A 12,572-nucleotide genomic window follows, 5' to 3' on the forward strand; every position below is an offset into this window, starting at 1 on the left:
AGTGTAACCTCTATGTTGGCGTGGTAGAGTAACGATGGTGTACGGGTACGCGGAGAATTTGTTTGCGCAGCAACCGCCGACATAGTGTGGCCGGCTCACCGTACTTCGACACAAGTCCGCCGGGCGGATTCGTGCTGGGGACCAGGCGCTCCTTCCCGATCTTTGTATTGCTCTGCTTTGTATCAATACCATTAGCACTGTAGCACTATAGTTGTAGCATGGCAGACATGTGGGGCGTCGAATTCCGTAAACATTATTGACCTTTTGCGACCTCGCACTCAAGGGATATCTTGCGAGAGCCCTTGTGTGCCTTGACGCTTTTTCATCCTGCATTATGGTTTCTGTAATTAAATTACTTGGAAGGCTTGGTGTCGAGTAGTTCCGATGATACGACTGTGGTCATGAAAACAGTGCTAGATCTGACACTGAGCTGTCCACACTCGACTGTCGAGGAAAGGGTAATTGATGGTTGAAGATAATAGAGAGAGCATTTTACGCGTGGGATTAAATAAGAGAAAGCTTCGTGTAAGGTAAGTGCTCCATTATCTGGATATAGACTACACGAATATGTGAAAACAAATTTCTTTGAAATGTATGGGATATTAGAAAATTACCAGCTAATTTTGACATGCGCCGATTTGCAACTGTGGGTGAAACATGATCTACCAGAAACTAAACATCAGTGAAAACAAAGTGAGTACCCGATGAATCCAGTTCACGTGTCTAGATGAAAGAAGATGAAAGTTGTCCTTACGAATGTGAAGACATGCAGATTTCACAAAAGAAGTACTGCGCAGAAAGCCAAGTTTAACAAAATTAGCAGAAAAAAAGTCAGAGTAGCTTGTAGTCTGTGGACTCACCAAACATGCCAGCTTTCTTCAGCAGCTTCTTCTTGGATAGGATCTTCATTGCCTACAAGAGAAATAGAACCATGATAAGATTGTACAACACAGACACAGTGGAAAATGGTTAGAAAGTTTTGCCTCTAACGTGTCGAGAGAAACAAAATAGGGCAAGATATCTTGAAAAGTCTGTTATCTGTCAGGTATTATGCTCGCCAAATAATATTTAACTAAGCATATACTGGACGTTAGAGAAACCCTGCTACTGAATCCTATTCAAAACATGGATGAGAAAACTGTATGGAACAAAATTAAAAGTGATAAGAAAAATGGAAAATTACGTAGAAAAAGGCAGAGTCTAGATTTACTGGAAGGACAAAATGTTCGCGGAGGATATAAATTTTTCGTGATTTCAGAACTGAAAGAGTCTATTCTTAGAGATACGTCACTGAAATGATTAAGAAAAGAAATAAATTCCTGGAATTTGTCTGCAGTCAGTAAGAACTTTTGGCAAAAATATAGTCTAGCTGATCTAATAATTTTTAGTTCATTGCTTTACATTTTATGTCCTAGATTGGCTACTGCCATCATCAGATCCCGTCTTAGAAATACTGAAATGAAGTTAGCAGTCAAAGTGAAATGATAAGATATTCATATACAAGTAACATAAATTTCGAACCATATCCCCATACTGGCTGTACTTCGGGGAAACACAGACTTTTTTCCTTCTACTATTTCTGTGTCGAGAGACATTTCGCGAAAATATTGTGTTGTGTTTCACATCAATAAATGCATAGTTCTGCAAAGCAATGCGAGATTAGACCACAGTCATCACTGCCAAATGAAGGAATACCTCAAACACGTGCAAACAGACAACGCTTCCTTATGTGAGAGAAAATCGGACATAAAATACCATAACTGATGTTGAGTTATTTAAATAAAACGAAACTCGTTTCAAAAATACGCACTTTCTTATAGTTGCAAAGGCGGATTTTAAATAATTTCAATGATTATTAATCAACTACGGGCCATGTTACCACAGAAATAAAGAACTAAATGTTGAGTTTCTGCAAAGGAAATCAAAAACGAAAACTTGAATCTCGGAGTCAACTTAAACACTAGGTGCCATTCTGTGGTGTTGACAGATAAGTCTCGATTATTTTCGTAGTCTCGATTATGTTTTTGGTCTCGATTATGTTTGTGGCGGCCAGACAGACGTTAATGTACTAGTTTCCAGATTGAGGATTCTAAATTCATCACAGTAGACCAAAAAGAAGTAAGACATACTATTTCGGCAACTTTTCCCCAAATGTCTTAAGCCTATTTATTACTTTAAAGAAGTGTTTATTACCAGTGTTGCCACCTTGAAGAGGTGGAATTATGCATTCAGTACCGTAAAATTATCATACATATCAAAAGTTATAGTGCACAAACGAAAAGTTTTTTTTTAATTTGCAGGTGGAAACACATAGCCTGACGAGAAAAATAAAAGAAAAGAACCCTTCTCTAGGGGCGCCACACTTGCTTTCTTCATGCTGTTTTCGGATTTATTATTAGACTGTATGCTAACTTTAGAAATAGATAAGGCAGCTATTGTTTCACAAAAACGGAAATAAAACCACTACACCAGCAATGCTATTACCATTAATACGCCGAGTCACTTTTTATTTTAATGGTACACAAATAAACACGAGAAGACTCAGAGCCAACTCAACATAAATGAAAACACAAACCGACAACCAAACCCACCTTACATGCTTCATCACTCTAGTAAGTAGTAACTGATGTCATTCAAGAAGTAGGTATCGCAACGGTATGATTTCATACGGCGTGGTTCGCCGTAATTGTATTCATTCTAAAAAGTAAATGAGGATCGTGTATTTGGATTTCTTAGAGTTACTTTAGATAAGACAAACTCTAGTTTGAATCTAATACAGTGAATAGAAACCGCGTAAATTTAGAAACTTACCAAAACATTGTCGTTCGACTTCCATGCAGGCCGATATCTTTAAATTACCATTAATTTGGGTAACAGATATGTACTACCTAACTTTCAGTCAGTACACCATGTAAATGACAAAAACACGCAGATTCCACAATAAACAAAACACCCACAAAATAATCAGCACAAAACGAACATCCAGACCTTCAAATTACGACACCAGTTTCGTAATAATTTATTTCTGTGGTGAACGTAAGAGAAGATTCAGAAATAGACGCAGTGTGCAATATTGAAGCCTTTACGTTCTCGTAATTAAGTTTGGTGAAATGAAAATCACTTGTATAATGTAGGTCGAAATCAGTGCTTACTATTTTTTACTCCCACAAAACTATAAATGATATAAACAAAAATTTTTCTTTGGCTCGGTAAGAGACAAGTAAAGCTTTGTATTAGGTATTGCACTGACTGCCAGATTCGGTTAACAAAATCAGAACACGACGTGATGTCGATATGTGCGACGCCTATATTGATATCTTGCATCCATCGATATGCATCTATGACCAGAGACGACAAAAGGAAAGATGTAATGACTGGTTTGGGCAGTGGGTTGAGGGAAGGAGGGAGTGAGAGAGGAAGAGAGAGAGAGAGAGATAGAGATAGGGATAGAAATAGAGGGGGAGATATATATATATATATATATATATATATATATATATATATATAGAGAGAGAGAGAGAGAGAGAGAGAGAGAATGAATGTCTAGAAAACTAAGTATTTGTTGTTTGAGCTAAAAAGTCAGAGATGGCATTAGTAAACGGCTAGGCAGATAAAATCACAATTTTCCGGATATCTAAATGTGCTTGCCCAGAAAGTTCCGTAAGGTTCTCTTTTCTCCAAATGTTTTCCAAAACAAATATTTTTGCCCAAAATTGCGAAAAAAACCCATTCTAATGTCACTGCTCTCTTGAAAAGTCGCAGGATGTAGCGAAGCTACTGGATAACAACGGGACAGATTTTGTAATTGTTGAAGGCAGCCTAAACGTCCCGCAGTATATAAAGTGGTGTCCAGAATTAAGAAACTGCTATTTGTTCGTCTTGTGTCTAATTCACGGTATAATTATACAAAAGTCAACAGATGTCCGTATAATCGTGCTCTGCACGGAAGATGGCATTCCGGTAAACGAATAACCACGTCAACGATGACGTCAGGGCACCTATCAAACAGGGTAGTGTCTGCTGGCTAGCCCCACATCCACAGTCGCTGGGTACATAATCACAGGCGGTGCAGTATGGCACAGAGAAGACGCCTACCAGACTCTCTGCGGTGGAGGGCCAAAAGAAAAACGGAAGCAGGACAGTAGCAAACTGACGTAGCCAGATGGCTAAATGTGAATCGTTCTGTTGTTTCTCTTAGGTGGTGACAATTTATAGAGACCGAAACTGTATCCCGGAGACCAGGGCAGAGCCGACCAGGTGTGATATAAATGAAAGAGGACCGTTAGTTGACAGTAAGGGCACGACGGTAACGCCTTATTAATGCACGGCAACTGACATTTGACCTCGCAGCATCCATTGGACGTGTTGTATCGAGACACACGTTGTACAGAAGGCTTCGGCAAAGTAGCCTTTATCGTCGGAGACATTCTGTTCGTGTACCTTTGATGCATCTTCACAGAAAAGGGAGCTTGTAGAGTAGAGTCGTCCACATTCCACCTGGACAATCGAACAATGGGCCGATGTTCTTTTCGCAGATGAGTCCCGATTTGGTCTGGAGAGTGATTCTCGACGGATTCGCATCTGGAGGAACATGGAACACGAGTTTGCAATCCAAACATTGTGGAAAGAGACTGGTATGGAGAAGGATCCTTAATAGTGTGGGCAGGGATTATGTTGACCACTAGAACATCTCTTCATGAAATTGTACAGGTAAATCGACAAGGTTTAACTGCTGTCAGGTATCTCGACGAGATCTTGGGACCTAATGTGCGGTTGTCTCGAGGTGATGCGGGCCCAGAATTCTTATTGATGGACGATAATGCTCGACGTCATAGAGCACAGGTGACTGATATTTTCTTGAAAACGGAAGAATGCATGCATGGTGTGGCCTGCTCGCTCTTCGAATTTTAATCCCACAGATCATGTCTGGAATGGACTAGGGAGACAGTCTGCAGCACGTTAGCATCCACCAACCATTCTCCAAGACTTGCGAGCAGCTCTGCATGAGAAATGGGCGTTATTGCCTCAACATGAGACCGATGACGTCACTCAAAGCATGTCCCGTCGTTTTCAGGCGTGTATTGCTACCAGAGGTGGTCACACTCCATGCTGAACACATTAAACAGTTGCCGGAAAAAGCTAAGAACATTTTTGTCTACCGTTATGCAAGTTGCAGCTGTTTACGTTCTGTATTCTATATACTGTTTCTGCTTTACTATCACCTGTTTTGTGGCAAAATAAAGGCAACCCTGTAAAATTTGTTGCTTAATTTTGGACACAAGCGTAGTGAACCCATTGTCATATCATTCACGATCAGTGTTCCAAACGGCATATAGCAGCACGATACTGCAACACTACACACTTCAGTTCACACCAAAAACGTTGGATGAATGTACGGATTCTTGACATATTTGCCCAGTCCCATGATATGTCATCCACAGAGCCGGCCGGAGTGGCCGAGCGGTTCTAGGCGCTACAGCCTAGAACTGCGCGACCGCTACGGTCGCAGGTTCGAATCTTGCCTGGGGCATGAATGTGTGTGATGTCCTTAGGTTAGTTAGGTTTAAGTAGTTCTAAGTTCTAGGGGACTGATGACCTCAGAAGTTAAGTCCCATAGTGCTCAGAGCCATTGATTCTTTTAGTACTAGTCATGTGATAAACAACTCCACAAAGTTTGGTAAATGGTGTTTCATGGTGTAACACCGTCCTTTTCCGTCTGTGCGGTGAAGATATGCGCTTGGAGCTCTCGCGGTCACTCTCCTTTTACTGGATTAGCTCACGGTACAGCGATCTCTTCCGTGTCGCAATTTCAGAGTACCACACTGCCCCGGGTGGACACAGAACAATGGAAGCGCGGCTCCGAATGTGGGTCACGGTCTCGTTACCCAGACAATGTCACTGCGCAATCAAATTAATGCAGGAGCGGCATATATCTGTCTGTGGCCTGAAAATCGCGGACGACGCACGCGGAAAGTGAACAGAGCGCCTCGCCCGTAGCAATTAACGCAATAAAATCGGTGAAGCGGCATTCGGCATGGCGAAGCTTATTTGCAGCGGATCGAAACCACATCTACCGTGTGGACACACAAGCGCGACGACGGTGTAGCTGCTTCCTGTTTACGTCAAACAGGAAAGGCGAACACGAGATAAACGCAGATGAAGCTGTGAGCCAAATATTGACTGCCTCGCCTGTTGATGAAAGTCAACATAGCTTGCAGTTGCTGTTTCTGATCAGTGCTCCTGCTGCTCCGACTAATTCAGCGTGAAACCCATGAGTCTGAGGTGAACTGCCTTTCTCCATGAACCATCCTCGACAATATTCGTCCAGGGCAGTTTGTGTCGTTCATTTCTTTACTTCTACCCAGCTGTGAACTACGTCTGTATTCTTAACACTCCAATGCTACGAGTAAGAAGGGTGATGCTCGCTCCAGCGATACTTTGATTCCTCTCTAACGCTGGATACAATGGTTTTACTTTCCTGTCTCGCCTATCTATTCCTCTGTTACTGTTGCGTAAATAAGTTATTGATTAGTCGAGCCGCTAATCAATTTCCTTCAGGCCCTACCTGAGACTGAATAATGTTTTGCGTTATGTATCACCCTTGTTACCGCTTACGTAGTTGAGATTTCTTTACTAGCGTTCATTGGCCTTTCAAGTATAGAATCTGTAAAGGTGAATGACCCATGGTCCGAGGACTTAGTGATAAGAACTGAAACTCATATTCTGGAAGAACATTACTGAAACTTCGATCTCCGTAGTACGGATCGAGATTATCAAGAATGCTATGGAACAGATTTAAAAGGTCGGGAATATGTTATTTTACTGTTTCGAATACCCGCCCATCATAGTTTTAGTGTGTGAGACGCACTTTTGGAATTTTCTTTTTTTTTTAACAATCATGTCCAGAGCAGCAGTTTTCTATGCGGAATCATAGAAAAAAGCAGTAAAACTACTTAGTCTCATGAAAATATTTTTCATTCCTGTGTAAAGGATACGGGGTGAGAAAGCTCTACCATTAACCTATGAGCAAGAGAGTGCACGAACGTTGCGCGTCAGGTTATTTGTCTTTGCTGTCTTCTGAGGGCCATTCGGTTCTCCAGTGAACACAGCGGTATTATCTTGGTACGTACTATTAGTTCTGAACCACATTCATAGTTTTTGATTGTAAGCTACACATAATTTTCCAGAGCAATTGGGCTACGGTTTACACCAGTATCAGTGAAACCAACAAATCTTTCTTGAACTTCACCACTAACATACACATACAACAGTACAGTAAAGAGGTGAGAGTGCTTCGATACATCGCTAGTTTCATCCCTAATGATAGCAATGAAGTGTGTATTACTTATCTCTTTCTTAATTTATTTCGGTAGAGCTGTAGCATTTGAATCTATTAGGTCATTTTGAATGTGGCTGGATAGTTCAGAGAACACTCTTGCCATCTGTAGACGGTGGTTCCAACGTTTAGTAGTATTTTCATAAGAAGAAAACCAATTAAACATAGTTTCCACGATTTGTGGGATGTTCATTTTCTGCGTGACCCTGTAATGGAAGTTCTTTCTGAGCGATACAGATAATTACGTCAATGAAACATTGGATTACTTTCCTGATTTGCCTTACAATTACGTTGTGTTAAAGGATGTCTACCTTCCGCAGCTGATCCAATTGGAAATCAGTTATTGCGGTACCAAAAGGAATGAGAAAAATTTCTACCTTTACATGCCACTGTGCCAGCTCAGGACGATTTGCACCTTTTAGAAGGTTATTCAAGTCGTCGAGTCCTAAGGAGGACCGTTCACTATTTTCGTTTGAAAAAAAAAAAAGAGCATGCATGGCCAATAATAAAATTTTGACCTCTTTATACTTCCAGATGACGAGTTTATTTTACTATAGTATTCGGCATTGAAAAGTCGACCATATCTTTTTGTTATCATTTTTGCATTTAGCAATGGAGAAGCCGATCTTCCGTGCGCCAGTATCTTTTTCTTCTCTTCAAAGGACTGCGTTCCAAAAGCCCGGATAAGAAGACCGTCTAATATGCTTCCGCACTCCACCCTGCTCTCTCCTCTTGCAGCCCTGATATTGCTTTTCTCGGTGGCAGTCACCTTCATTTGCAGAACGAAACATGGCCGTTCATTTCCTACCCGCTTCTGAACGCCTACGACTAAATAGAGAGAAATAACTTGCAGCTAAGACGTGGTTTAATTACATATTTATATTAACGGATAGTTTTATGTATTATATGCTTGCGGGATATTACTCTAGTTCTTTGGTAATGAAAACCCACAAAAGTAAACATTATTCACACAGCTGCCGATAACTGCAAACGCTGGAATCGCTTGAGAAAACTCGTTGCGTTGCGTTGCGTTGCGTTGGAGTCGGGTTCGTCCGAGGTGCTTCGGAAAAACAGCGCAACACTACGGCCAGTACAACAACGAAGTTGTCGCGCTAGACTATCGGAATACAATAGAAATGCTACGTGTATTACAAAGTGGTTCTTGGTAACCTGTTAGCGCTTATTGTTTATTTTCCTGAGAAGAGTTGCGAACGCACTGCAAGAATTATAACGTTAAAGCATGCGACAGTACAACAGTATTACAAATAATACTGTTCTCGAAAACAAATTTAAGTGTTCCACTAAGGTAACTGAATGATGTAATTATTTCCGAGTAAAATGTCAAGAAATGATTCATTCCCTTCATTTAATGGAATGAGCGCCACTGCTCCACCGAGCGAGGTGGCGCAGTTGTGAAGCACATTGGGCTCGCATTCGGGAGGACGACGGTTCAATCCCGCGTCCGGCCATCCTGATTTAGGTTTTCCGTGATTTCTCTAAATCGCTCCAGGCAAATGCCGGGATGGTTCCTTTGAAAGGGCACGGCCGACTTCCTTCCCCGTCCTTCACTAATCCGATGAGACCGATGACCTCGCTGTTTGGTCTCTTCTCCCAAACAATCAAATCCAAAATCCACTACTCCTGGTGTTGATCAGACGACAAAGAAACCAGGGAACGTAGAAATTTTAATAGCACCAAAGCAGGGCGTGTTTCAGAAAAGAATATAAGCACACTCTGTTTCAAGGAGTACACGACGCAGGCCACTTCACACGTTTTATGGAATTTTTGACTCGACAGCAATAAATGGTTTTATTCTTTCCTCAATTGCTTCAGCTTCAGCACATAGGCAACGGCGCCTACAGAAAAACTTGTCACTTGGACCTGTCGGTGAGCATAACATTAATTCTGGGAACGAAGAGATCAAAGGATCCCCAAGATCAAGAACAAAGACCCACATAACTGCACAAACAAGCAACTTCTCATTTGTGCTCAAGAGACACATACAAAAAAGTCAAATGGCTCTAAGCACTATGGGACTTAACATCTGAGGTCATCAGTCCCCCAGACTTAGAACCACTTAAACCTAATTAGCCTAAGGACATCACACACATCCATGCCCTAGACAAGATTCGAACCTGTGACCGTAGAACCAGTGCGGATCAGGACTGAAGCGCCTAGAGACACACACAGAGTAGTGAAAACAGCTAGTGTGAAATGTGGTTGGCCTGCATGCAATGACCATACAAAAGGGACGTTAGGGGTCTCGCGGTGATATGTACTTATAAAACTCGCTTCGGGTTGCATCTGCGTCAAGAGGTTTAAAATCCATGAGCTTTCGACCGAGTATTCCTCGGCCATTTGTGACTGCTGTTTGGATTTTTTTTCTTAATTTTTATTTTATCCCCCCCGTTGCTGTCAGCGGTACAGGCAACGTCCTTACCTAGCCACGCTGCCTTCTGTGAAGTCATTGGTGCCGGCTACAGGGGCAGTGTGAAGTAACGTTCCGTTGCGCGCCCCATTCAGAAATTCCGATGGCCGGGGCTCAAGCCGTACTTACCTGCAGACCGCCGTCTTTATTGAGGACGCTGTGACAAATTTTTGTCTCGATAGCCTCTTTCATGACGCTGCCCGAGAATCTATTAGTCCGGTAATAACAGATGTCTTGTCAAATGCAATAAAATGTCCATTTTCTAGAGCATGCTCTGCTGCCGCTAATATCTCAGTGTACCGAAGGCGAAAACCTCTTTTGTGTTATTTGCAGCGCTGTTAAGTAGCACGCGCAGTCTGTCCAGCATAGAACAGGCCACCCTCAGACGGTATTTTGTATACTCCTGGCGTTCTGAGGCCTACATCGTCTTTCAGACGTTTTCAGGGCTCCAGCAAAAATTCGACAACCCATAAGGTCTGCGAAAGACGATGTAGGGTGGACAATTTTATATTCGACAGACTGTGCGTGCTATTGAACAGCGCTGTCTAAAACACGAAATATTTTTTCGCTTTCAGTACCCTGAGACATCAGAGGCAGAAGAGGATGTTCTAGAAAACAGACATCGTATTGCATTCGGCGAGATACCTGTTTCTACACGGACTAACAATTTCTGTGACAGCGTCATAAAAGAAGCGATCGAGATAAAAATTAGTGGCAACACTCTCAAGAAAGACGGCGGCCTGAACCTATGCACAACTTGTGACTCAACCAACGGAAGGCTGAAGCGAGCGATTCGGGCGCTTAACGAAAACGATGCCTTATATGGCACCAGATCGAGTACCAGCGACGTCAAAGAAGGGTGTGCGGATACGTAAGGACGGTAGCAGCAATCAAAAGACAGTCACCACTTGACAATGGCCAAGGGCTACTCGGCCGAAAGCTCGTGGATTTTAAACCACTTAACGTGATTGGAAGCCCCAGAGAATTTTATCATAGAAAAGAAAGTCGTATACCTTATTTCTCTTAATCCACAATGTTCTAGTAATCGTTATTAAATTTCTCTAAGATATTAATATGTTAATAAGAATATTAATACATAACAATGGACCAATTTACACTCAAGAAGTTTTGTTATGTTGCAGTTAATTACCAAATAAAATCTAGGGGTCACAAGTGACCCCTATTACCATTGCATGCCAACTACACATTTCACCAGTGAAGGGTTAATTCACTAGTGGGAAATAGGTGTGCCCAAGGATTTACTGAACTGACCATTACAATTATTATACCATAAAAGATAGAAAAAGACGAAATTTATCTTACTGTGCATATGGAGCACAGTGTAAAGGGCACATGATTAAATTTATAATTGTTTGGGGACTATACAGACTGACAGGGATAACTATTTTAACCTGGCTGGCCATCAGGTCGAATTGAGCTTCAACGAAAGACACAGGTATGTCATTCTATACTTGTTTAACTCCATGCCACAGGTGAACATTCTTAGTGACGATCGCGTGAAACCCAGCTCGCGCTATTCTTCCACGAGACTCAGAGGGCCATAGACACGGGTTCCCAGGTAGATGCCGTGATTCTTGACTTCCGCAAGGCGTTCGATACAGTTCTCCACAGTCGTTTAATGAACAAAGTAAGAGCATATGGACTATCGGACCAATTGTCTGATTGGATTGAAGAGTTCCTAGATAACAGAACGCAGCACGTCATTCTCAATGGAGAGAAGTCTTCCGAAGTAAGAGTGATTTCCGGTGCGCCGGAGGGGAGTGTTCTAGGACCGTTGCTATTCACAATATACATAAATGACCTTGTGGATGACATCGGAAGTTCACTGAGGCTTTTTGCGGATGATGTTGTGGTATATCGACAGGTTGTAACAATGGAAAATTGTACTGAAATGCAGGAGGATCTGCAGCGAATTGACGCATGGTGCAGGGAATGGCAATTGAATCTCAATGTAGACAAGTGTATTGTGCTGCGAATGCATAGAAAGAAAGATCCCTTATCATTTAGCTACAATATAGCAGGTCAGCAACTGGAAGCAGTTAATTCCATAAATTATCTGGGAGTTCGCATTAGGTGTGATTTGAAATGGAATGATTATATAAAGTTGATCGTCGGTAAAGCAGATGCCAGACTGTGATTCATTGGAAGAATCCTAAGGAAATGCAATCCGAAAACAAAGGAAGTAGGTTACAGTACACTTGTTCGCCCACTGCTTGAATACTGCTCAGCAGTGTGGGATCCGTACCAGATAGGGTTGATAGAAAAGATAGAGAAGGTCCAACGGAGAGCAGCGCGCTTCGTTACAGGATTATTTAGTAATCGCGAAAGCTTTACGGAGATGATACATAAACTCCAGTGGAAGACTCTGCAAGAGGGACGCTCAGTAGCTCGTTACGGGCTTTTGTTGAAGTTTCGAGAACATACCTTCACCGAGGAGTCAAGCAGTATATTGCTCCCTCCTACGTATATCTCGCGAAGAGACCATGAGGATAAAATCAGAGAGATTAGAGCCCACACAGAGGCATACCGACAATCCTTTTTTCCACAAACAATACGAGACTGGAATAGAAGGGAAAACCGATAGAGGTACACAAGGTACCTTCCGCCACACACCGTCAGGTGGCTTGCGGAGTATGTATGTAGATGTAGATGTAGACCGGCGAGTGGAAGTGTGCCAGTCTCTTGGCTCATGACCAGACGTTTTCAGCTCCTGAGAGATTTGAGAATATGCTGGACACGGGAACAGTCGAACAACCTCTCTGTCGAGCAACCTACTGTTTCGTACTA

The 12,572-nt window shown here is 42.2% G+C and overlaps 1 protein-coding gene across 2 annotated transcripts in view; it reads right to left on the bottom strand.

Annotated features, from left to right (window-relative positions):
* LOC126418619 (calcium/calmodulin-dependent protein kinase kinase 1) overlaps nt 1-12,572 on the bottom strand; it is a 1,500,745-nt gene that overhangs the window by 88,729 nt on the left and 1,399,444 nt on the right. For both annotated transcript variants that reach the window (XM_050085460.1, XM_050085461.1), the window contains one exon: nt 861-912. In XM_050085460.1, coding sequence (XP_049941417.1) covers nt 861-912 — 52 coding nt within the window. The remainder of the gene's footprint in view (nt 1-860; nt 913-12,572) is intronic.

This window comes from Schistocerca serialis, chromosome 9 (genome assembly GCF_023864345.2).
Source record: "Schistocerca serialis cubense isolate TAMUIC-IGC-003099 chromosome 9, iqSchSeri2.2, whole genome shotgun sequence".
Taxonomy (NCBI): Eukaryota; Metazoa; Arthropoda; class Insecta; order Orthoptera; family Acrididae; genus Schistocerca; species Schistocerca serialis.